At 43.6% G+C, this 26768-nt stretch overlaps 1 protein-coding gene across 1 annotated transcript in view; it reads left to right on the top strand.

The window, feature by feature from the left end:
• The first annotated feature begins 325 nt into the window (after window positions 1-325).
• Cds2 (CDP-diacylglycerol synthase 2) overlaps window positions 326-26768 on the top strand; it is a 47848-nt gene continuing 21405 nt past the window's right edge. Inside the window, 1 exon segment of the mRNA XM_048348840.1 lies at window positions 326-565. Within this exon segment, the coding sequence (XP_048204797.1) occupies window positions 509-565 (57 nt within the window). The 5' untranslated portion in view covers window positions 326-508.

The raw sequence follows: 26768 nt of genomic DNA, 5'->3' as shown, positions 1-26768 counted from the left end.
CGCCTTTCACCCTCAGCAGCCTCAAGCGCCTTGGGAACTCGCGGCTGCCAGCCGCGACCTGGTGGGAACTCCCATTGGCTAACTCTTTCGGAAACGCACGCTTTTCCCCGCCCTCCTCACGCTATTACCCAGTGCGCACCTCTTCCTTTCTCTCCGTCCCGCCCCCATCGCTCCGCCTCGCTCTGGTATTCGCGCCATTGGCCGATAGCCCTGGCGGACATGGCGGCGGTGCGCCTGCGCGCTTGCTCAGAGCCCTCTTCCCTGGAGGAGGAGGAGGAGCCCGCGGCTGAGGCTGTGAAGAGCACACTGCGCGGTGCTCCGGTGAGAGGGCGGCGGCGGTCCTGGACAGGGCCGAGCTCTGAGACCCGCAGCCGGGCGGCGGAAGGGCCGCTGCGGAGCCGCGCGAGCCGTTCGGACCGGACTGAGGAGCTCCGCACAGCGGCGCTGAGCTGCCGGTTCTAGAGGCTGCGTTGCCGGCCCGAGGCGACGTCGCGCCGAGGTCTCCAGCATGACGGAGTTGAGGCAGAGGGTGGTCCGCGAGCCCGACGCACCTCCGGAGGACAAGGTGGGCGCGGCCCGGGCTCGGGGGGCGGAGGGAAGCGTGCAGCGGGCTAACCTCGCCCGCCAACCCTGGGTCTGGGCCACCGTGGCGCCGCGGGGGTCCGCAGCTCCCGAGCGGCGGGCACTCTGTGGGTCGGGGTTGAAATGACATCTCGGGGGGCACAGAAGGGAGCGCGCTGGGATGGTGCTCGGCTGGCGTGCTCCCAGGGCGGGGGGGGGGGTGTTCCCCATCTGCCTCTCCAGGTGGTCCTCAGTATGTCTCTGAGAACGGCTTAGCATCACCCTTTTAAAATGCGATTATCATTGTGATTACTGCTATGGTGATTCTCATCATTTGGGGTGCGGAGATCGAGGCCATTGGATTTGTCTCCTGGGAGATTTGAACCCCTCCTTGGAAGTTAAATCCGTAGGGTATAATCAGAGAGGTTTCTTGACTCTCGCAGTGAACCAGCCCCGTTAGTCAGCAGGTGTTGGAAGATCTTTCAGTGGTGGGCTTGATTCCTGCGCCTAGTGTGGGCATCGGTGGGGTGAAGGAAGAAGGTAAGGAGGCCATCTTGATAGGGACATAGCCAATTACGGGGGTGTGTGTGGGTGCACCGCTTTGGTTGGAGTGCAAGGTTTGTGTGTTCGGGTTAGTTTAGGCATTGAATGCCACCAATAAGGTTTGGCCCTTTGTGATAGTTTTTTTGCTTTTCGAGTTAGCAGTGGCCTGGAGCATCTTATTTAAAAAATTCATCACGCAGTGTTGTGTTGAATAGACAGGCCGAGTCTGGGCCAGAATGATGGAGACCCATTAACTCTGAAGTTGCCAACGGATGACCTGCACATGCAATCTTTGGCCTACATGGTCTTACAACCAATACAAAGATTTCTACTGTCAGAAATGTCTTGTCTGTGACATTGGAGGATCACTCACCACATTGTCACTTGATTAATGTTTTTCTGGAGCTTAGGATCATCTTTCCCCACCAGTTCCGATCGCCTTATACCATGCCCACAGCACCTGTTTATCAAGTCTGTTTGTTTTGATTACTATTTAAAGGGACCTAAGGAGACTCAGGAAAGAAGCAAGCACAAGATGTAGTGACTGGATGTCACCATAGCAGTTTTACTAGAAGAGATGCATGTGTATGCGTGTGTGTGTGTGTATCTGACCTGGAGCTTGAACTCAGGGCCTGGGTGCTGTCTGTCCCTGAGCCTTTTTTTCTCAAGTCTAGCACTCTACCACTTGAGCTACAGATCTACTTTTGGCTTTTGGGTGGGTAACTGGAGATAAAAGTCTCATGACTTTCCTGCCTGTGGTTGCCTTCAAACCATGACCATTAGATCTCAGGCTCCTGAGTAGCTAGGGTTTTAGGCATGACCTACTGGCCTTGGGCTGATAATGGGAATTTTGTTGTTGTTGTTGTTGTTGTTGTTGCCAGTCCGGGGCCTTGGACTCAGGGCCTGAGCACTGTCCCTGGCTTCTTTTTGCTCAAGGCTACCACTTTGCCACTTGAGCCACAGCGCCACTTCTGGCCATTTTCTATATATATGTGGTACTGGGGAATCAAACCCAGGGCTTCATGTATATGAGGCAAGCACTCTTGCCACTAGGCCATATTCCCAGCCCCTTGATGGGATTTTAAACAACTTTTTGTTACTGCTTTTGACAGTGGATCATGTTAAGGGAACTGCACAACTGAGTTTTAGAATATATTTAAATGTAGAGCTAAGGTACAGATGAGAGTTCCTTGCAGGGGTGAGGTATTTTGAAGTCTAAGCCTCCTGTTGGAATCTAATGGTGTGGCCTGGGAGATCTCTATTCAATCCTGCACATGACTGATGAGTAGTCAGATCTTTGAAGATTTAACCATGTTAGATCATGTTAGGGTGAGATCATACTTCTTGTTACTGAGACTCTGTGGATCAAAAAAAAAAAAAAAACTCACCAGGAAACAAAAAATGTAATGAGGAGAAAGGACAAATGATAGCTGGTGGGCTATACTTACTCCCCCCCCGCCCCAGTCCTGTTGCTTGGGACTGTGGGTCTGAGCACTGTCCCTGGCTTCTTTTTTTGCTCAAGGCTAGCACTCTACCACTTGAGCCACAGCGCCACTTCTGGCTTGTTCTGTGTATGTGATAGTGAGGAATCAAACCCAGGGCTTCATGCATACTAGGCAAGCACTCTACCACTAAGCCACATACCCAGCCCCTGCATTTATTTTTATTTTATTTTTTTGCCAGTCCTGGGCCTTGGACTCAGGGCCTGAGCACTGGTCCTGGCTTCTTTTTGCTCAAAGCTAGCCCTCTGCCACTTGAGCCACAGTGCCACTTCTGGCCATTTCCTGTATATGTGGTGCTGGGGAATCAAACCCAGGGCTTCATATATATGAGGCAAGCACTCTTGCCACTAGGTCATATTCCCAGCCCTGTCATTTATTTTTTAAAGTATTTATTATTTGTTTAAAGAGGTTTTGCCATAGTATTTCACATATGCATGTGCTTTGATCAGAATGACCCTCTCACTTATTCTCACTTCCCCTCCTGTAGACTGATTATAACTTTGCTATCCATGTTTTAGGTAGGGAGGACATGAGGAGCCATCCAGCCAAAGGTGCCTTAATACATCTGCTCTTAAACCACCTATACAATCAAAGGACGCCTTGTTTATGAGTTCTGCTAGGTGCAGGCTCTTCCTAAAATACAGCAATTATCCATTTTGTTAGTCTCTTGTGGGCCATTAGCTCCAAGGCAGTGAGCCCTTTACTCTCTTATTTAGTATATCTAAATTGTCATATATGGAAATTTTAGTAAGAGTACATTAAAAAACTGTGAAATACATTATTTGTTTTTGTTTTTTGGCCAGTCCTGGGCCTTGGACTCAGGGCCTGAGCACTGTCCCTGGCTTCCTTTTGCTCAAGGCTAGCACTCTGCCACTTGAGCCACAGCGCCACTTCTGGCCGTTTTCTGTATATGTGGTGCTGGGGAATCGAACCCAGGGCCTCATGTATACAAGGCAAGCTCTCTTGCCACTAGGCCATATCCCCAGCCCCACATTATTTGTTTTTGATGAATGTATCTATGTGTAATATTTTTTAAATTGGTCTTATTGGGTTGGGAATGTGGCTTAGTAGAAAAGTGCTTGCCTAGCATGCATGAAGCCCTGGGTTCAATTCCTCAGCACCACATAAACAGAAAATGGCCAAAAATGGCTCTGTGGCTTGAGCAAAAAGAAGCCAGGGACAGTGCTCAGGCTCTGAGTTCCAAGCCCCAGGACTGGGGGGAAAATGGACTTACTATATTTCCCACTTTGGAGAAAAATCTACTCCCATAATTCTGGCTTTGTCAATATCCTTGTGTTGCTATCTAAAAACCTTAGAAATAACAGTTCCATTGAATTGTTATGTCTTCTTAGGGAAATGAATTGTGAAATGAGAACTAGCTTACTTCATAGTAGAAGAATCCAGAGAAAATTCTCAGGTCAATTCTTTAAAAGTGCTAAGGACATATTTGAAAGAATCCTCAAGATGTTACAGTTGCTTGACTGCTGTGACAAACCTGCTTTGTTCATAGATAATCACTAATATCAAAATAATCTGGAAAATGTGTTTACTTATAAAAGTCTAGAGCTATTTTTGTTATATTTAGCATCCTAGGGTGGAATTTTTAAAGCCAGTTGCTAATAAAGGAAATGTTCTCTTCTGGGATCTGTGCTTATAATTTTAAAGTCCCAATGCACAGCCAAGTTGCCAAACTAAGAAACTTGGAATTTAAGCTTTAGTAGGAATGGTCATTTTGCTTAGACTTGTTTTTTTCCAGTGCCATTTAGGAAACAAAAGGATGAATCTGGACGGGACCAACAGATCAGCATCTTAGTGGGGAGGGGGGTGCTTTGTAGCTTAAACAGCTTATTTTCATTAGAGACCCTGGGTTCCACCCCCAGTACTGCAGAACTACCCCTCCCCCATACCCAAACTTAAAAAAAAACAAAAAAACAAAAAAAAAACCCCAGAACTTAATTGGGTTGACATTTTAGATTTTGTTTTGCCTTGAAGTTAAATAGAAGTAAGATGCTGAAGTACTACTTATATTAGAGCTTTAGCTGAGTGCGGATGGCTCATGCCATGAGATTTGAGGTTTAAAGCCTGACTAGGCAAGAAAAGCTGAAAGATTTTTTTTTTTTCTTTTTTTGTTGGTTGTGGGGCTTGAACTCAGGGGTACTGCCTTTGTTTTTTTTTTTTTTTTTTTTGGCCAGTCCTAGGCCGTGAACTCAGGGCCTGAGCACTGTCCCTGGCTTCTTTTTTCCTCAAGGCTGGCACTCTGCCACTTGAGCCACAGCGCCACTTCTGGCCATTTTCTGAATATGTGGTGCTGAGGAATCGAACCCAGGGCCTCATGTATACGAGGCAAGCACTCTTGCTACTAGGCCATATTCCCAGCCCCCGGGGTACTGCCCTTGAAGTTTTTTGCTCACTTTGCCACTTTGAGCTTCCACTTCTGGTTTTCTGGCATTTAATTAGAGCTAAGAATGTCATGAATTTTCCTGCCAGGGTTGGCTTTGAACCTCGATCCTCAGATCTCAGCCTCCTGATTTTTTTTTTTTTTCCAGTCCTGGGCCTTGGACTCAGGGCCTGAGCACTGTCCCTGGCTTCTTCCCACTCAAGGCTAGCACTCTGCCACCTGAGCCACAGCGCCCCTTCTGGCTGTTTTCCATATATGTGGTGCTGGGGAATCGAACCGAGAGCTTTATGTGTAGGAGGCAAGCGCTCTTGCCACCAGGCCATATTCCCAGCCCTCAGCCTCCTGATTAGCTAGGATTATAGGTATGAGCCACTGGTGCTTGTCTGACGCTGAGAGATTATTGTTATTATTATTATTTTTGGCAGTTGTGAGTTTGAACTCAGGGCCTGGGTGCTGTCCCTGAGGTTTTTCCCTCAAGGCTAGTGCTGTACCACTGTTAGCCATTTGTCATTCTAGTTATCTGGTGGTTTATTTGAGGTAAGAACTCAGGGATTTTTCTTGCTTGGACTGGCTTCAAATCACAATCCTCAGATGTCAGCCTCCTGAGTAGCTAGATTTTCAGGTGTGAGTCACCAACATCTGGCCCAGGCTGAGAGATTCTTACCTTCAAGATAACCACCATAAATCCAGAAGTGGAGCTGTGTTTCAAGTGGGAGAGCTGCTAGCCTTGAGCAAAAAAGCTAAGGGACAGCGTTTAGGCCCTTGAGTTCAGTTACAAGTGTATGCAAGTGCGGGTGCACGAGCACACACACAAAATCAAATATTAAAGTTTTACTTGTTTGAAGGCTTCCATAGTGAATTGATGAAACCAGTATGGAGAGAGACTAAATGACATCATCGGAAAATTTGCTTATTTTTTTGAGGTAGTCTCACTGTGTAGGCCAGACTGTCCTAAAAACTCAATCTACCACTTCTAAGTGCTGAATATACAGGTGTGTACCATAGCACCCAGCTAGAAAGAATTTAAATTTTAACTGAAGACACTGATTAAGATTATGGACCTGTGTTTATAAGGTCCATTTCCATTCTGGGCTCTGCCTCTTACTAGCAGATTAGGGACCTCTAAACTGGGAGAGAGAAAATATAAATGTGCTTCATAGGGCATTTGAGTGGATTCTATGCGTGTTATGTCAGTGATTGTTGCTGCTGGTTGAAATAGATGTTTGTAGGAAGGTGATGATTCAGTGGTCAAGTTGTGACTATTTGGAGTAATGTCAAATTCATTTCCTTTTATGGAAAGTTTTATTGAAAGTGCTTGGCCTGTGAGTTGTCTTCAATTCATTTTCTTGATTAATTTTTTGGTACTCAGATGACACGCCTTTATTTTTCAAAGGATCACTGGGTGTTACTATATGCAATTACCATTTTTTTTTTTTCCCAAGCCCTGGGCTTGGACTCAGGGCCTGAGCACTGTCGCTGGCTTCTTTGTGCTCAAGGCTAGCACTCTGCCATTTGAGCCACAGCGCCACTTCTGGCTGTTTTCTATATATGTGGTGCTGGGAAATCCAACTCAGGGCTTCGTGTATGCGAGGCAAGCACTCTTGCCACTAGGCCATATTCCCAGCCCCTGCAATTACCTTCTTATGTAACATTAACTGTAATACACTTTGAGACTGGTGAATAATTTAAATGACTTTTTGATAGATTTTTTTTTTTTTTTTGCCAGTCCTGGGGCTTGAACTCAGGGCCTGAGCACTGTGCAATCAAACCAAGCACTCTACCACTAGGCCATATTCCCAGCACTTTCTGATAGATTTTGAGAGTAAGCTACTGAAATGATAAAAATCTTATTTTAAGAATTATACCCAGATGCTGGTGGCTCATGACTGTAATCCTAGCTACTCATGAGGAAAGTCTGTGAGACTCTTATCTACAATTAACCACCACAAAACTGGATGTTGGAGTCATGGATCTAAGAGATAGAATGCCAGCCTTGAGCAAAAAAGCTCAGGGACAGTGCCTAGGCTCTGAGTTTAAGCCCTATGTCTGGCAAAAAAAAAATTCTTGGGCTGGGAATATGGCCTAGTGGTAGAGTGCTTGCCTCATACACATGAAGCCCTGGGTTCTATTCCTCAGCACCACATATATGGATAAAGCCAGAAGTGGCACTGTGGCTCAAGTGGTAGAGTGCTAGTTTTGAGCAAAAAGAAGGCAGGGACAGTGCTCAGGCCCTGAGTTCAAGTTCCACGACTGGCAAAACAAAACAAAACAAAAATTCTTTTCAGATGCAGAGTGCATTATTTCTTTTAATTTTTTTTTTTTTTTAAACACTGAAGCCAGGTGCTAGTCTCCTGTAATCCTAATTGAGGTTCTATGCTAGCCTGATCAGGAAAGTCTGTGAGACTCTTATTTCCAGGTAATTACCAAAAAAGTCAGAAATAGAGCTGTGGCTTAAGTGATAGTGTGTTAGCTTTGAGCAAACAGAAAAGTCTCAGGGACAGTGCCCAGGCCCTGAATTCAAGCCTCAGAACTAGCACACACACGGGTAAATTGCTCCTGTTAAATGCTAGGACTAGAAGGAAACTAAGAGGTTATTATTTTATAGAAGAGTATACCACAGCCTAGAGAATTTAACTCTCTCTTTTTTTCTTTTGTATTCTGGGCTTAGGGCTTGAACTCAGGGCCTGAGCTCTCTTTGAGCTTTTTTGCTCAAGGTTTGCACTGTACCACTTGAGCCATAGCTCTACTTTTCGGCTAGTTTATTGGATATGAGTCACATGGACTTTGCTGCCTGGGGTGGCTTCAAACCTGGATCCTTCAGATCTCAGCCCTCTTGAGTAGCTAGCCCAGGTGTGAGCCACCTGCTCAGCTGAGTTTTTCTTGTTCAGCCTTACACAGCTGTTTAGATGTAGATATGTCAATAGTATGACACTCTTCTAATTGTCTTTTTTTCCCTCTCATGTTATATAATACTGCCTTCAAGTATAGAATTAATTCAGATTTTAAAAGCCTTTGCATTAAGCTGGAGATACAGCAGATTACTTGCCAAAACCAGTAAATACTGCCAGTACCACCAATACAAATAAACAAAAAAATCCCTTCTGCATTGATTAATTTTGAAATAAAAGCCCAAATATTACCTGTTTTTCTTATGTAGGTATGGATCAGAAAAAAATGCAAACTACATCTTTTAGAATATTGAATGTAAAAACAGTGTCAGTAGTGGAAAACATTTTTTTGATATGGCTAGTGATTTGAAGCCCATCCCTAGGAGTGGTCATGGGGGCATCCTTGAATGGAATTCCAGGGAGAGCACAAGATGTGGTTCAGAGTTTCTTGAGCAGCTGCCTGGATGACATGCCCTTTGGGTGATGACACCTGGTGCTAGAATCATTTGTTCTAGCACTTATCAGCCACTCTGATCCATACTTCAGAACCTTCTCTTATTCCAGCCAGCTGTACAGTGTCCTAATCTTCTTTCTGTTTGCTTCTTTCTTGGGCTTTTCTTTCTGCAGTGATGAGGATCAAACCCAAGGCTAAACTTTCTACCACTGATATATATATATATATATATATATATATATATATATATATATATATATATATATATTTTTTTTTTTTTTTTTTTTGCCAGTTCTCGGCCTTGGTCTCAGGGCCTGAGCACTGTCCCTGGCTTCTTTTTTGCTCAAGGGTAGCACTCTGCTACTTGAGCTACAGCGCCACTTCTGGCTGTTTTCTTTTCTTTTCTTTTTTTTTCTGGCTGTTTTCTATATATGTGGTGTTGGGGAATCAAACCCAGGGCTTCATGTATACAAGGCTAGCACTCTTGCCACTAGGCCATATTCCCAGCCCCTGAGCTATATTGTTAGACTTTTTTTTTTTTGTGACAGTGTGGCTATATAGCTTGTGCTGGCTTGAACTAATGATCCTTCTGTCTCCACTTCTCAAGTGCTGAGATTACAGGTGCTCCTCACCACACCCAGCTGAGAATTTTTTTTTTCCTGTCAATTGTGGGGCTTGAATTCCAGGTCTGGATGCTGTCCCTGAACTCTTTTGCTCAAGGTTAATGCTCTACTATTTGAGCCACAGCTCCACTTCCAGTTTTTGAGTGATTAATTGGAGATAAGTGTCTTATGGGGACTTTTCTACCCTGGCTGGCTTTGAACTGTGATCCTCAGATCTCAGCCTCCTGAGTAGCTAGGATTACAGATGTGAGCCACCAGCACCTGGTGAGAAATTGTTTTAAAATGAATCTTGCAAAAAATTTCATCATACAAACAACATTTTTTTAAACTGTTGGAAATGGTTTTGGTCAGTATTACGATTTTCACCCTTTTGAATCATTCCTAGGATCACATAAATGGAGTATAAAAGTCATCCATATAGCTTGGCAACTTACATTTGCTATGACAGCTTTCAGGCCTTGACTGGGGTCCTAGAGGCTATGTGGGTAATAAAGTACAGCCAACCATTCTTATGGTTTGGAAAAGGGACAGACATTAACTGCCAACTGTTAGTTTTGTCAGGGTCTTGTTGAGTGAATACTGATTTGTTCCTGGCATTGAGCAGAGTCTCTGCCTTCCAAGTCTTGTCACTTGGTGGCTTTTTTTTTTGCCAGTCCTGGGCCTTGGACTCAGGGCCTGAGCACTGTCCCTGGCTTCTTTTTGCTCAAGGCTGGTACTGCCACTTGAGCCACAGCACTACTTCTGGCCGTTTTCTGTATACGTGGTCCTGGGGAATCGAACCCAGGGCTTCATGTATACAAGTCAAGCACTCTTGCTACTAGGCCATATTCCCAGCCTTTGGTTGCTCTTTTGTTGGGGAGGTAGTAAGGTACTTCCACACTATCCCTGTTAGCCAGCTCCCTGTGCCAGTTACTGATCTATGTCCTTAGATTGTTTGCCCAACAATAAGGATGGCATTGGACCTGCAAAATTGCATGACCTTCTAAAAACAGTTAAACTTCAATAGGTTAACTAGGGAGTGACTGGTTTGGAATTTGAAGGGAGGAAAGGGCACCCTTTGAGGCCTCCTTCCTCCTGTCTGCTTCTCATTAGAGGCATCCCCCATGCCAGGCGGTGGTGCTCTTAAGTACTGTTATCTGTGAAGGACCTGCCCTGCCAAGGTTAGAAGTTCTATCTTCATGCCTATGGTATTAGCTCCTTTGTATCAGGGTCCCCTCAGGGACATCTTGGGTCTCCTCTGGAGACTGTGCTGATTTTTTTTTTTGTCAGTCATAGGACTTGAACTCAGGTCCTGGGCGCTGTTCCTGAGCTCTTTTGTTCATGGCTAGCATTCTACCACTTTGAGCCACAGCCCCACTTCTGGTTTTCAGGTAATTAATTGGAGATGAGCCTCATGGGCTTTACTGACCCTGCTGGCTTTGAACCATGGTCCTCAGATCTCAGCCTCTTGTGTAGCTAGGATTACAGGCATGAGCTACTGGAGCCCTGCTCTTTGCTGAGTTTTTAAAAGAGCTTCTAGTACCTGAACACTCACTGTTCTTGGATCCCTGACATTTAGGGGACAATTGTCATGGATACTAGATACCCTCCTCAGTGGGTGGCTTTCAGAGCTGTATCCTCATTGTCCTGTGGTTTCAGTGGTCAGCAGCACTTCTAGCTTCCTCAGTTGGTGCAAACTCAGTTTACCTCAAATTTGCTTCCCCTCCCCTCTCTCACTCCCTCTTTCTCTTTGGTGTTACTGGGGTTTGAACTCAGGACCTGTGCTTGCTAAGGCATGTGCTTTACCACTTGAGTTATGCCTCCAATCCTTTTTGCTTCTCTTCTTTTTCCAATAGGAATGGCTATGTTTTCTGTAGATGGGTTTAGTGTAATTTGCAAGGTTGTTTCATTGTACAGACCTTCAGTTTTGTTGGGATTCTCACTTCTTGCTTGCATCCATCATTCAGTGTGTCAGATAGTAGTTGAGAGTTTCTCCAAGGTTTCAGCAAACAAAGCCCTATTTTCCCCAAACCTTCCAGAAGCACACACTTAAACTGTATTTGTTTTATTTTCTCAGCTCTTCAGTGTGTGTGTGTGTGTTTGTGTTTCCCTCCCTCCCTCCCTGCCAGTTCTAGGACTCAAACTCTGGTCCTATGTGCTATCTTTAAGACTTGCTCTCTACCATTTGAGCCACAGAACCACTTCTGACTTTTTCTGTCATTAACTGGAGATAAGAGTCTCATGGACTTTCCTGCCCAGGCTGGCTTTGAACCATGGTCCTTAGATCTCAGGCTCTTAAGTAGCTAGGATTATAGGCATGAGCCACAGAACCTGGCTGGATCTACAGTGTATTTTTTAACCAACAAAAGGGTGATTCTTTCATATCTTTGTTCTCTGCCTATTCTGTCTAAGACCATAGTTTCAGCATAGTCTCTGAGTTCAAACCTCATGACTGACAAATTAAATAAATAAAAATAAAATAAGTTAAAAAAAAAAAAGACCAGGGCTGGGGATATGGCCTAGTGGCAAGAGCACTTGCCTCGTATACATGAAGCCCTCGGTTCGATTCCCCAGCACCACATATACAAAAAATGGCCAGAAGTGGCGCTGTGGCTTAAGTGGCAGAGTGCTAGCCTTGAGCAAAAGGAAGCCAGGGACAGTGCTCAGGCCCTGAGTCCAAGGACCAGGATTGGCAAAAAAAAAAAAAAAAGACCATAGTTTCATTCCTTACTTGTACTCATTGACACCTCTGTGGGGTATTGAGGTCAAAGCCTGGGCCCCATCTGCCTTTTTTTAAGAGGAGATTTTGAGTTTAGGGAGACCAAGCTGATGTTACAACACAGAAGCAGGCAATTTCAACACTTCGTAACGGTCCCTACTCCCCCGCCCCGGTTTGGCTTGTGAGGTGGTAAAGGGTAGAAGTGGTTCCTCTTGATCAGTGACGCCTGCAAATTCCAGGTTTTGGCTTGTGGCCTCAAGACAGGAGCTAAGAATGAATCCTGGGAAGTGCTTGTGTTTGGAGGTGGGTGATTGAGGAGGAAAGAAGTCAAGGTCAAGATAGGAGAGCAGTGAAGGAGTCAGGAAGAGTGGTGTGCTTCCAAGGCCTAGAATGTTTTGATAATGAGGAAAAGATTAGTGTCACATGCCATGGAAGTGCAAGAGGAATAAGTAGAAGACATAGTTTAATCCTGTCCTGTGTGCTTCCCACAACAACTTGGGGTTTATTCTACGCAAGAGACTGTCATTTTGGAAGTTGATGGACCTAAATGGTTTGGGTTTTGTTGGTTTTTTTTTTGCTCTTTATTCTTTTTAAAACGTATTCATTTCTTTATTGTCAAAGTGGTATACAGAGGGTTTACAGTTTCATACATAAGGCAGTGCGTACACTTCTTATCCAACTTGTTACCTCCTCCCTCATTTTTCCCCCTGCCTGACATAAATGGTTTTTTAAATTAAATTTTATTGACAAGGTATTGTGCAAAGGGGGTACATTTACATAATAGGGCAGTGAATACATTTATTGTGATATGTTACATCCTCATTTTTCTTTCCCTTCCCTAGATCAGGTAGGCATATATACAATATTCAGTGTACCAAAATCATATGCAGTAACCACTTAGGGTACGCCACAGGAAATTCACCGAGAACTTTAAAGATAACGTCCACAGTAGAATCCTCCTGTGTCCTTCTCTTGGAGTTGTTTTTGCTTATCCTTGTCAACATAAATGTTTTGAACAGTAAACTTTTATATATACACTTGCTGTTTAATGGATTTTTGCCAAGTTCTTATACTTTCACGTCTTGATTCTTCTATGAAATAACTAGCACTATGTGTGTTTATAATCTGTTTCATTAAATATTGCAACAAAATCTTGGGCTTCCATACCAAAAATGAGTCCATACCTTATTTTATTTTATTTTTGCCAGTCCTGGGGCTTGGACACATGGCCTGAGCATTGTCCCTGGCTTCTTTTTGCTGAAGGCTAGCATTCTACCTCTTGAGCCACAGTGCCATTTCTGGCTTTTTCTGTTTATGTGGTGCTGAGGAATCAAACCCAGGGCTTCCTTCATGCAAGCACTCTATCGCTAAGCCATATTCCCAGCCCCCATACCTTCTTTACTTGCAGTTGACTAAAAACCAAAGATCAGGGCTGGGAATATGGCTTAGTGGTAGAGTGAGTGCTTGCCTTGTATGCACGAAGCCCTGGGTTAGATTCCTCAGTACCAAATAAACAGAAAAAGCCAGAAGTGGCGCTGTGGCCCAAGAGGTAGAGTGCCAGCCTTGAGCAAAAATAAGCCAGTGACAGTGCTTAGGCCCTGAGTCCAAGCCCCAGGACTGGACACACACACACACATACACACACACACACACACACACACACACGCCCCAAAGATCATAAAAAAGATGGAAGTGTGTTTTTCCTCTCATAAAAGCCGTTTGGAGATTGATATTCCAGCAGTTTTAAATGCAAAGGATTCAGGTTTCTCTGTCTTTGTTTTCTCATCCTGAGTATATGGCTTCTACCTCCTATGTAGGTAGAGTAGTCTTTGACATGTCATCCTCACACCCATCTTTCAGTAAGCAAGTATTAGGGGTGGAGAAAGAAGAGGACTGCTCTTTTTCCTCTGATGACACTTCCTTAAAATGCAGTTGTTTCAGGTCTGGGAATGTGGCTTGGTGGTGGATTATCTGCCTAACATGGGTGAGGCACTAGGTTTTGTTCCTAGCACTCCTAGTAATCAAAACACTTTACCTGAAGCAACATCACAATATTTCTGCTTACATCCTATTGGCCAAAACTCAGCTATGTGTCCTTTGCTTAGCCGCAAGGGAAGTTGGAAAGTGTTCCTTCTAGGTGATCTTAAGCTTAACTAACCTATTACAGTAGAAGAATGAATGTGGGGGATAACCAGCAATCTCTGAAGACTTCTAAAGGCCTGAGGATGCTTGTTTAAAAACTATAAAAGTTGGGCATGGTAGTACATGATAAAATCCTAGTACTTGGGAGATTGAAGCAGGAGGATCTTCAGTTTGAGTTCAGCTTGTGCTACATTGTGATGACCTGTCTGGATAAAACAAGACAACTCAGAACAAGAACAAATGAAAACAATGCTTTTCCTAAAGAGAAAAAGCACAAACAAAACCAAATAAACATCTCCAAACAAACCCTGATGGGAGATCTTATGAGGTAATAAAGAAGAAGAGCTAGAAGAAAATAAGCACTTAGAGGCATGAGATCAGACAGTGGGGCTGAATAGGAAGGGGGAGGGGTGGACTGTTTGCAGGTTTGGAGATGGCGAAGGGGGTTGGGTACAGGCTCAGTAGAGCCCAGAAGAGCAATAGGCCTTAAGAGTCTTGGTGTGCAGTATATAAATGTTGGTATACAGTAGCTTCATCTCAGTGCCTCCCCAGAAAGCCCAGTTTTACTTTTATAAAATTAGAGAGAAAAGGGGCTGGGGATATGGCCTAGTGGCAAGAGAGCTTGCCTCTTATACATGAGGCCCTGGGTTCAATTCCCCAGCACCACATATACAGAAAATGGCCAGAAGTGGCGCTGTGGCTCAAGTGGCAGAGTGCTAGCCTTGAGCAAAAGGAAGCCAGGGACAGTGCTCAGGCCCTGAGTCCAAGGCCCAGGACTGGCCAAAAAAAAAAAAAAAAGTAGAGAGAAAAAACCAAGCCCTCAGCTCTATGTCTCTCATTGCCTAATTTTTGTCTTTTAGCCTCGTAATAAAACAGCTGTGACTTTTATCTAAAGTGATGATCTTGAATTTTTAAAAAATTATGTGGAAATGCTCTGAGGCCAGAATCACAAGTGGTTCTGCTTTAACAAGACCTCTTAGGATACAAATTATCCTGCAGGTGGTTCTCTGTCTGGCTTCCAAGTAGAGGTGTAAATTTCCTAGATGTAGCAACAGTAACTTGCTGAAGGTGTCAGGTACCTTAGGGCTGGGATGAAAAGCCAGGTATGGTGCTACCTGAGGACCTGATGCTGATGCCATGGTTTTCTGAACAGCTTATTACTTGAGGCTGTTTTCCCTGGGAAATGAGTCAGTTATTTGAAAATACAGCTTAGTGGATGGCCTTCAAAACCAGAGGGTTTTGGTGGAAAAATAATCAAAGGATATGGTTGAGAAATAGGTCTGTCTCAGCTGACTGACTGGAGTTCTGAGAGTGTCTGATTTTTTTTCCGTAGACTCAGCTCTGAAGGCATAGATCACAACGCTCCTCTAGTTGTTCACTTGTAGGTTGATAATGTCCTGTGGAATTTGGGAGTGTGAGGGTAGTTGGGGGTACCCATGAGTCCTCTTTCATTGTTAATCTTTTAGCTCCTTTGGATAGTTTTCTCCCTAAAATTGGATCTGTGCTGATATCTCCTCTCCTGTCATTTTGGGAGAGCAAAAGTCATGTAAGCTTTGTTATCTTACAGGGATGCCAGCCAAACACCCAGCTTTCTCTTGAACAATTGCCATTTCATCTCCTTTCTCTTCCACAGAATTCTCTGAATAGGGAAATTTTAATTTGCACCTAGTGGTCTGTAGAAAATGTGCCACCAGGGGAGTAACTATTTTGAGAACTTCTGACTGAGAATTTCTTCCACAGGCTGCCTTCTCTTGTAAGGACTTTCATTAGACAAGGGCTTACACATCTTGTACCTAGATCTTGGGGAAGAATTCTCTTAATTATTGTTCTGGTGTTCTAACCCATCATATTTACATTTCCTATTGACTTAGAGTTGTTGCTATTATTATTACTGAAATGGAACCCTTTGCTATGTGCTGTAAAATGTTCTCAATTTATAGTTTGAGTGTTTTTGCATCAGAAAGAGTTTAGATTATTTTGTTTAAACCTATTGGTCATCTTTATTTTAGCTTTTTCTTTCTTTCCATTTTTTCTCTCTCCTTTCCTCCCCCCCCCCCAACTTTCTTTTGCCAATCTTGGGGCTTGAACCCAGGGATTGGGTGCTATTCTTAAGCTTCCCCCCCCCCCAAAAAAAAAAAAAAATCTGGCTTTCTACCATTTGAGCCACTGTTCTGGCTTTTTTTTTTTTTTTTTGGCCAGTCCTGGTCCTTGGACTCAGGGCCTGAGCACTGTCCCTGGCTTCTTCCCGCTCAAGGCTAGCACTCTGCCTCTTGAGCCACAGCGCCACTTCTGGCCGTTTTCTGTATATGTGGTGCTGGGGAATCGAACCTAGGGCCTCGTGTATCCGAGGCAGGCACTCTTGCCACTAGGCTATATCCCCAGCCCCATGTTCTGGCTTTTTGATGGTTAATTGGAGATAAGAGTCTCACGATTTTTTTTCTTGCTGGGCTGGCTTCAAATTCCAAGTCTCAGCCTCCTGTGTAGCCAGGATTACAGGTGTTAGCCACTGACATCTGGTTTTTTGCTTTTTCTTTTTAATGGCATGGGATTGAATTTACTAAGCAGCATGTGCTGTGTCACTGAGTTGCATTCCCCCAGTCCCTATTTGTCATCTTTTTTCTTTCATCTTTCTTCTGATGATGTGCTTAGAAATATAGTTCCCACACCATTACGCATGTAGGTATTTAACTTAGCTGTTCTTATTTTTTAATGTTTGTTTTTAATTTCATATCTCTTTCCAGTTAAATAATTGTTTTTTATTTTATAGATGAAAAAGATGAAGTCTCAAAGTGACTTTATTTCTCACAAGACCACGCAGCTTGGGTTGTTTTTCCTTTTCCCTGTCAATTTTCTTTTCCCTGAGGGATGTCTTCAGAAAGTCATTTGTAACTGTTTTTGGTTTATTTCTAGTTTTGCAATCCCTCTTAATTTGTGTATAAGATCAGTATTCATTAAGTAATACAGATTGTACAAGATCAGTATTCATTAAGTAATACAATTTAGTGACTTCTTGAGAACTGAGAACATTTCTGTTTTCGTGAATATGACTGAGGTAACAGTACTCTGCTGTGTGTATAGATAGGAAGCTTTCATGCATTCATCCTCTGGACTCCTCCCAATAGTATGAAACCCCGCAGGGGCATAGAATCAGATGTGACCACAGCTCCCAACGTTTGTAATAAAGCAAAGTACCATGCTGATTTGCAGTGCCTTCCCTTGCCTGTTGGCCTTGCTTTTGGAGAGATTGCTGCTCACTCCAAACTTAGGCCTCAGTACTGAGCTGTTCTGCATCCCTAAGCTCTTCCGGTTGAGACATCACTGCTTCCACCAGAACCTCCTGGAGTAGATGTGCTGATGTCCTACAGCACATGCTTCCAGAAATTTCTGCTCTAGTATTGACACAAGAGACTGGCTCAGGCTTTGAAATGTTTGCTGATTTTTATTTTTTTTTTTTTGGCCAGTCCTGGGCCTTGGACTCAGGGCCTGAGCACTGTCCCTGGCTTCTTCCCGCTCAAGGCTAGCACTCTGCCACTTGAGCCACAGCGCCGCTTCTGGCCGTTTTCTGTATATGTGGTGCTGGGGAATCGAACCTAGGGCCTCGTGTATCCGAGGCAGGCACTCTTGCCACTAGGCTATATCCCCAGCCCTGTTTGCTGATTTTTAATGTTTAGTTCAGGCTTAGTTTGAAGAGCCTTGGCCTTCTGGATTTTTTTACTCTTGGTAGACTTCTATGGGAGAGAGGCAACTTGGAAGGACTTCTAAGGCAGCTTTGTGCCAGGTAGTTATCAGCCATGGGGATATGGCATGAACCAAACAAGTCTCTTCTATGTGGAGTTCATGATCTGATAGGGAGATGAGCAAATGCATAATAGTGTCAGGCTCTAGAGATGTGACAAAGAATGAAGCAGATGTTTTTTGTTTTTTCCTTTTTTTTGACTTGGCCTCATGGTATTGCTTAGTAGGATCATGAACATGCACATTCAAAAAACCTTCCCACTGCTGGAGGGACCTCAGATGCTCACCGTCATGCTTTGCTTGGCGTTTTTCAGTATGAAGGAAGGAGTTTCAAGTGATAGCATCTGAAAGGGCTCAGAAGCTAACACTTGGCTCAGATGCAGACAGATGTTTCTGGAGTATCTCCCATTATTCAAAGGAAGTAAGTGGAAATGTGAAGACCTATGCATTCTCTAGGGCAAGATCAAACTATTTAAAACTCCAAAAGGCTTCATTCTGCCTACTTATTCATTATTTCTGGGGATACATTAGTGTTGTTGGGAAGTACAGCTCATTACTACCTTGGATTCTGTGGTTGCCTCGTGGAGGCTGTTCCCACCCCAAACATCTTCTGGAAGAGTGAACATGTAATGCTTCTAGTCATTAGTTGCTTTTCCTACACAAATGCTGGCAAACCAGTGTTGTATGCCTTGTAGAAAGATGTTAATGAATTTTATTTATTAAAAAGAAAAAGAAAAACTTACTGAGCTCTCAAGGTAAACAAAGATGAATAGACAATTCCTACTTGGGGTGGTGTTGAAATTGCAATTATTGAAAGTACCCTCTGGGTGTATATTGTATGGGGGGGTACATATATCATTCTGCAGGAACTTCATTAGAAAAGAGAAAGTGGGTGAAAAGGATGGTGTGCTAGCCTTCTGGGACTGCTTTAACATAATTGCAATTTGAGTGCTTTAAAACAATGGAAATTTGCAGGGTGCCAGTGGCACTTGTCTAATCCTACCTATTCTGGAGGCTGAGATTTGAGGATCACAGTTCAGAGCCAGCCTGGGCAAGAAAGTCTGTGAGACTCTTTCTCCGCTAAAACTCCTGAAAAAGCCAATGTGAAACTATGGCTCAAGTGGTAGAGCCCTAGCCTTGAGCAAAAAGAAGCACAGGGACAGCACATAGTTCTTGAGTTCAAGCCCCAGAACCAGCACAAAGCAGCAACAACAACTAAAACAGTGGAAATTTATTTTTCATTTCTGGATGCTGGAAGTCCAAGGTCAAGGTGCCAGCAGAGTAGGTATCTGGTGAGGACCTGGTTCACAGATGGCTTCTCATAATAAAGAGGAGTCTCTCAGATCTTCTCTTACAAGGTTCCTAGTCATCTTCCATAGCCCCATGTCCTACTACCATTACCGTGGGGTGAGGAGTTTAACAGAAATTTGGGGATCCATAGCAGGCCAGGATTTCAGACAAGATGAGGGACAGGACCAGACACTTGGATCACTTCTCTTAAAGAGCTTATTAGTGGTCTAGAGGTATAGCTCAGGGTAGAGCACCTGGCTAGCAAGCCTAAGGCCCTGAGTTCAAACTTCATTGCTACAAAAAGAAAAAAAGTTGGGGGTGGGGGGGGGGAGAAAGGAAGTGGTGCTGTGGCTCAAAGTGGTAGTGATAGCCTTGAGCAAAAAAACCCCGTAGAGCTCAGGGATGGCACCCAGGCCTGAGTTCAAGCCCTACAACCACCACCACTAACAAAGTGTATCCTGGCGCCAATGGCTCACGCCTTTAATCCTAGGGAGGCCAAGATCTGTGGATCACGGTTCAAAGCCAGCTGGGACAAGAAAGTCTGTTAGACTCCCATTTCCAATTAAGCACCAGAAAACTGGAAGTGGTGCTATGGCACAAAGTGGTAGAGTGCTAGCCTTGAGCAAAAAAGAGCTCAGGGACAATGCTCAAGTCCCAAGTTCAAGCCCCATGACCAACAAAACAAGCATAAACCCTAAAACAAAGCAAAGATCCTTTAGGTTATTATTATTATTGTTGTTATTATTTTGAAAAAGAACCTGAACTATTTCACTAGAATTTTTCAGTTTTTTCTGGGTTATAATAGAATCTGTATAATTTTGTATTTAACTGGTCTTCAGGACATTGATTTTCAGCCTCTAAGACTATTAACAATGAAGTTAGTGAAACATAGGTAGAATGTACAAACCATCAGTATATTTCCCAATTCTTTGTTTCCATAGCAGGATGAGAACTTGGCCCATTTCTGAGCAGGTGGATGTATGTTTGTGGGGGCATGATAGGAATTTCATACTCTGATGATCTTCCTGTCTCATGCGTTTAGAAGTAGCAATGACTGTTACCAGAAATGTGTGGTGTTGTACAGGGCTTTTCTTTGTTTTTGTTCTCTCTCTCTCTCTCTCTCTCTCTCACTCTCCCACGCTCTCTCTCTCTCTGTTTCTCTCTCTCTCTCTCTCTCTCTCTCTCTCTCTCTCTCTCTCTCTCTCTCTCTCTGCCTGTGTGCTGTCCCTAAGCCTCTCTGTGCTCAAGGCTAGCACTTTAACACTTGAACCACAATGCCATCTCCAGCTTTTTCCGTGTATGTGGTACTGAGGAATCGAACCCAGGGCTTCAACTGGGCAAGCACTCTACACTAAGCCACCTTCCCAGCTTGTTTTCTCTTTTGAGAAGAAGGCTTTGCTATGTTACCCAGGCTGGCTTTGAACTTGGAATCCTCCTACCTCATCTTTCAAGTACATACTTGGGTTTATAGGCATTCCCAACACATCTGGGCTTATGCAGTGGTTCTCAAACTGTGTTCTCTGCAGGTGGGTTGAGGTTTTCCCTACAAACAGTTTTAATGATCAATCTTACATCAGTGACTTCAGTATTTCTCCCTCAGTACCAGTACATATGCATATGTAATATGCATATATATACACAAGTACACAAACACACACACACACACACGTACATTTGTGTCTGTTCTGGGGCTTGATCTCTGGGCGATGCCCCTGAACTTTTTTGCTCAAGGCTAGCATTCTAACACTTGAGCCACAGCTCCACTTCCCCAGTTCCCACTTGTTTCCTGTTCACCCCCACTGTCAATGACTAAGATGAAGTTTGGATGATATCTTGATAAAGCATGCAGGAGATACATATCCTAGATAAAGAACAAACGAATGAATACTACTCAGGAGACTGAGGTCTGAGGATTGTGATTTGAAGCTAGCCCAGGTAGGCAGACAAATCCATGAGATTCTTTTCTCCAACTAACCACCAGAGAAGTGTCTGTAGTGGCAGAGTGCAAGCATGCCTCCCTGAGTTCAAACCCACCAATGGGTTTTTCTCTCAAAGGAAAACTCATTCTGCATTGCTGCTTTCACAGTTTCTTCTGTAACAAATTTGACAGTTTGGGGATAGAGAACACTGTTAATTCCATGTTCTTAAGGGAGAAATATTAGAAACTATTTGACTGGTTTTTTTCCCACGACTGTTATTCCTGAACCAGAGATACCACACTAGTGACAATGTAATATTCCAACACAGTAAACTGCCCCAGAGTGCTTGCTTTTCTATTGGGACAGGGTAGGTTAGGATGTGAGACATCAGGGACATCATTTTCATGTCCAATTTTTTTTCTAGGAATCTTTGGGTGACAGTGAAGCAGATGCTGGGTGACCATTTATGAGTGGGGCTTGTCACATAAAGAACCCAGCAGCTGTACCTGCTTCCCCTTCCTAGCAGAGGTCTAGGTTGCACTCATGACCCTGGTTGTGAGACTGCAAATAGCTTTCTCTTTTACATCTTACTAGATCCTTTGGCTGTAGTTGACATACTACTTATTTAGGGAAAGTCTAGTTCTAATAAAGAGGAAGCTGAAGAAAAGCTTCCTTTTCTAATGAGTCTGAAGATTCCTTTTTCCTAAGTATACAGAGATGCCTGACTAGGGAACTGATAGTAGGAGGACCTACTGGATCCCAGCAGGACTGCTCATTGTTGTTGTCTTTCCTGTTATTCTAGATGACAAGAGGAACATAGAACTGTAGGCAGAGCCTCCCACAGGTTTATATAATGTCTGTGGTGGTGATTGGTATTTCTGGAGGCTATTTCTGATAGTTTATGCTTGCTCTTTTAGTAAACAGACGCTTAATGTCAGATGTTTTACTGTTCAAATAGAGTATTGAGAGGACAGATTTCTTTGTAAATTCTTGGCTTAGGGTATGAGATTGACATTTTTTTGTTTGTTTGTTTTTGTTGCCAGTCCTGGGGCTTGGACTTTTCATCTCAAACATTTGCCATTTGGAGGGGTAATTTGGAGGGGTTGGGAACTTTCCAATTCATTCTCTTAGTTCTATATAAACACATAATAAGTTGTTACAAACTCTGTGCACCCTACTGTGCAGCAGAACTTTAGAACCCATTTGTTCCTGTCTACTTGAATTTCAGAATGCAGTAGCTAATCTCCCTCTATCCCCTACTCTGCCCTTTCTAACCTCTAGTGTCTACTAGTCTACCCTCCCTTCCACTTTTACAGAAGTATAAGTAAAAATATGTGGTATTTCTGAGTTTTGTTTGTTTTAGTTAACATATCCATCTTGTAGAGAACAAGATTTCATTCTTTTTTTCCTGAATACTATTCCGTGGTACATATCTACCATATTTGCTATATGCACTCACTTATTTTTGAATCATTCTATCATTCTAATTTTTCCCCCCAGTCCTATGGCTTGAACTCTGGGGCCTGGGCTCTGTCTCTGAGCTTCTTTTGCTCAAGGCTAGCATTCTACCACTTGAGCCACAGCACCACTTTTAGCTTTTTCTGAGTAGTTTATTGGAGATAAGAGTCTCACAGCCTTCCTGCCCAGGCTGGCTTCCTCAAATTTCAGCCTCCTGAGTAGCTAGGATTACAGGTGTGAGCTACTGGTGCCCAGCTTCAAATCTTTTTTTTTTTTTTTTTATCATTTAGGATACATGTTGTCCAAATTTCAAAGAAAGATGAGTGAATGAGGTATCTGGTTACAATGTAATACTTGCCCATATAATATTAAGAGTGCAGGGATATAGGATGGCTAGGGATGTAGGTCAGTGGTAGAGTGTTTGCCTAGCATGCATGAGGCCTGGGGGGTTCAATTCTCAGTGCTAGAAAAAAATAATTTGCTGAAGAGTATAGTCCAGCTCTGCCTGCCACTTCAGTAAGTCCTAGATTTCTGATCATTGGCTGCGACCACTTTATGCCCATGGTATGAGACCTAGTGAGTGGCTTCCATGTTCTCAGTGCTAGATGCTGGAGGTGCAATGTGAGGACTTGGACATAGCTCCCTGTTGCAGACATACATGCTGGTCCTGGCAAGACCATATAGTATGGGGTGTGGATTTGAGGAAGGGCTGATACATGTAGAGTGGTTTGCAGACTATTCTGGTGGAAACTCATAAACAAGAGGCCTAAAGGTAAGGAAGTTCAACCTATTTCTGGTCCTAGCTTTAGTTCAGAATTATTGAAAGAGACAAGGCTGGGAGGTCAAATAAGACCAAAATTTCCCAAAGGGGCTTGCATGTCATGGAAGAGTTTAGATCTCTTATTTGGGCACTAGGTAGATCTGGAAGTGGTTCAGGATGGGAGTAACATGAACAGGGTTTTTTTTTTTTTTTTTTTTTTTTTTTTTCTGGGCAAGTCCTCTTCCTGTAGTGTTGAGCCTGAAGTGGGAGTGAATTCAAGACTGGAGGCAAATACCCAGTCAGGATGTTGGAGTCGCCATAGGGGGATGATGTGGGCTTGAGATAGGAAATTACTGAGGTGATGAGGAGACGTAAATGCGGTTGAAAGTAGACTAGGAGGTGGCATTAACAACTTGGTGATCTAGGGGCCAATGGAGAAGCCATTGAGGATAATGGCCATATTTATCTCACTTGAAAATTCAAGGGAAAGGATACCATTTGGCTAGACAGGTTACACAGAGGGAGGAAATGGTTTTAGGACACATGAAAAGTTGAGGTGTCTGAGGAGACTTGGTAGGCATTTGGTTGTATGGGTCTGTAGCCCAAGAAGAGACAGTTGAATTCTAGGGGTGTAGCCTAGAGATTGAGTGCTTAAAAATAATAAAAAGACAGTTGAAGATATGAAAGTGAGGTTATTTGGAAAGTGGGTGGCAATAGAATAAGAAAGCTTGGGACCAGTCTCTGAGGAACCCTCAAATTAAGGGATAGGCTAAGGAAGAAGAGCTGTTAAAAGGAAAGCCAGCTGGAGAGGGAGGTAGGAACAAAGAGGATGTGCTGTTTAGAAGCCAAAGGAAGCGTGTTTCTTGATAAGAGCATTGAAAGTTGCTAAGAGGTTGAATGAGTAGATTGAATCTTCCTTGGTGTTCAGTGATGAGGGCATTGTTAAAGATGACTTGCTGTGGTCTGAGGAAAAATATACTCAGGAAAGGTGTGTCAACAGCTCTGCCCAAAGTCTTTCGATGAAGCAGAGAAGAAGGTTCATTCATTGGATGAGCTGTCAGAAGTTTATTGTTGAGTTGGTTTACCTTAGCTGGTTGGAAGTAAGGGCCTATGGGGAAGGAAGTATTGAGACAGAAGGGAGATAACGAGTGGAGTGAGTATCTGAGAGGTGGAGGAAAGGCCATGCATGGTGAGCTTCCAGTGAGACTGGCTGGCCTGGAACAGCTGTCCCTTCCTGGGAAGGCCCTTTGTAAGCAACCTTGTCTGCAGGCAAAACCAAACAACTAGTTAGGTTTTAAAAGGCTGAATGTGCCACACATACTGTGTGAACACCGTTGCCTGTTAGAGGAACCTGAAATGAAGCAGTTCACTGGGGTAGTTGAATGCATTTTCTTTAGATCTCAGTATTGATAATGAGGATGTGTATGGCCATATTAAGTATTTACTCAGTTGAGGCTCATGAAATAGCACCCCAAAGTATGGCACTTTGACATGATGAGTACTTTGGACTAAGTTTCGGAACCCAGATCTCTCTGATCCTCCTGTGCCTGTCTTATCCCTCTGGCTCTCCAGAAATTCAGGGAGGGGCTTTCTCTGAACTACCTCTATAAATACTTAAAGGCCTTCCAGAGATTCTCAGGGTTGGGTCCTTTGCTAGGTACCTTGTTAACCAGGGGAGATGCATCATGGCATAGATGGACCTTGTTGTAGTCATCACCTCCTCTCAGGTCTCAGCCTGTTCATCGTTTTGGTAATTGTTTACTCTTCCCATTAAATTGCCTACATTCCCCCCCTTCCCACCTTCTAATAAGAGGAGATAGAAGTCTAAATCTCATGAAGTTAGCACTCATTTTTGTCTTTGTTCCTCTTCCTTGCAGGTAATACATTCTGTATGCCTTGGTTTTGCCAGTCCTGGGGCTTGAACTCAGGGCCTGAGCACTGTCCCTGCCTTCTTTTTGCTCAAGGCTAGCACTCTACCACTTAAGCCACAGCACCACTTCTGGCCTTTTCAATATATGTGGTGCTGAGGAACCGAACCTAGGGCTTCATCTATACGAGGCAAGCACTCTACCATTAGGCCATATTCCCAGCCCCTCTGTATGCCTTTTCTTTTCCCCACCTCCTGCCTCAGCCTCCTGAGTTCTGGGAGAAAAGTTTTATTGTGCTAATCTGTTTCATTTTCAGTCCCTGCCCCTCAGCAGGCTCACTTACCAACTATCTGAGGGGAGAGTAAGTCCCTTTACTCTTAACTGATCAGAGTAGATCTCTGCCTCTTAGATCCTATCCTGTCTGTAGACAGTTGAACTTGTCAAATAGGATTAGCACTAGAAGGAGCTAGAAGTATTATTTTGTTATTCCTGACACCATACAGAGGTAGGTATATCAGTTCTTTTGTTGGTGTTCTTGTTGATTGCAGGGCTTGAACTCAGGGCCTTGGCCTGTTCCTGAGCTTTTCTGCTCAAGGCTAGTGTGTACTACTTTGAGCCAAAGCTCAACTGGTTTTTTTGTTTTTGTTTTGTTTTTTGCTGAAGAATTGAACCCAGGGCTTCATGTATATGAGGCGAGCACTTTACCACTAGACCATATTCCCAGCCCTCAACTGGTTTTTGGTGGTTAATTGGAGTCTTACTTTCCTGCCTGGGCTGGCTTCAAACTGTAATCCTCAGAACTCAGCCTCCTGAGTAGCTACCAGTGCCTGGCTAGTTATTTCTTTTTCCTTGTAAAAACTAAGATGGAAGTGGGGTGCTGATGGCTTATGTCTGTAATCCAGCTACTCAAAAGGCTGAGATCTGAGAATCGCAAGTTCGAAGCCAGCCCAAGCAGAAAAGTCTGGGAAACTATCTATCTCTGATAAACCACCAGAAAACCAGAAAGTGGCACTGTGGCTCAAAGTGGTAGAGTGCTAGCCTTGAGTGAAAAAGCTCAGGGACAGTGCCCAGGCCCTGAGTTTGAGCCCTATGACCAACCAAAAAAACAAAAGACAAAAAAACACCCTCAGATGGAAACTACTTGGCCTTTTCATTTTAGAGATATAGGAGTTCCTAGTGATTGCTAAGGATTCTCTCTTCTCTGGCAATTTCTTTCTTTTTTTTTTTTAATATCTATTTGTGCCATTTATTTCTACATTCTTTTTTTTTGGGGGGGTACGAGAGGTCTACATCTTGAGATTGTAACTCAAGACTGCAGCCATGTTTATTCTTTTTTTTATTATTATTAATTGAACATAAAATTTTTTTTAGAAGGTGTTGTGCAAAGAGGGTGCAGTTACATAGTAGGGCAGTGTGTACATTTCTTGTGATATCTTACAACCTGTTTTTCCATCTCTTGTCTAGGTCAGGTAGACCCATATGCAATATACAATGTATCAAGCACATATACAGTGTTCACAGACTTGGTCTCTACTGTCTCTCCATCTCCCTTTGTTAACAGTCATATATCAGGGAGATCATGCCCCTTTGTTTTCTGTGTTCTAGGCTTGTCTAACTCAACATTATTTGTTCGAGTTCTGACCATTTCCCTGCGAACAACAACATTTCACCATTCCTAATCGCTATGTAGTATTCCATTGTGTATAAGTACCATATTTTTTGGATCCATTCGTCTGTGGAGGGGCATCTGGGTTGTTTCCAAATTTTGGCTATTGTGAATTGTGCCGCGATAAACATGGAAGTACAAATGTCCTTTTGATATCTTGGGTTTTGCTGTTTAGGATAGATGCCTAGGAGTGGTATGGCTGGGTCATAGGGTAGGTCTATATTGAGCTTTTTGAGAAACCTCCATACTGTTCTCCAAAGTGG

The sequence above is a fragment of the Perognathus longimembris genome, chromosome 6, assembly GCF_023159225.1.
Source record: "Perognathus longimembris pacificus isolate PPM17 chromosome 6, ASM2315922v1, whole genome shotgun sequence".
NCBI lineage: Eukaryota > Metazoa > Chordata > Mammalia > Rodentia > Heteromyidae > Perognathus > Perognathus longimembris.
This window is presented reverse-complemented; position numbering and strand designations above follow the sequence as displayed.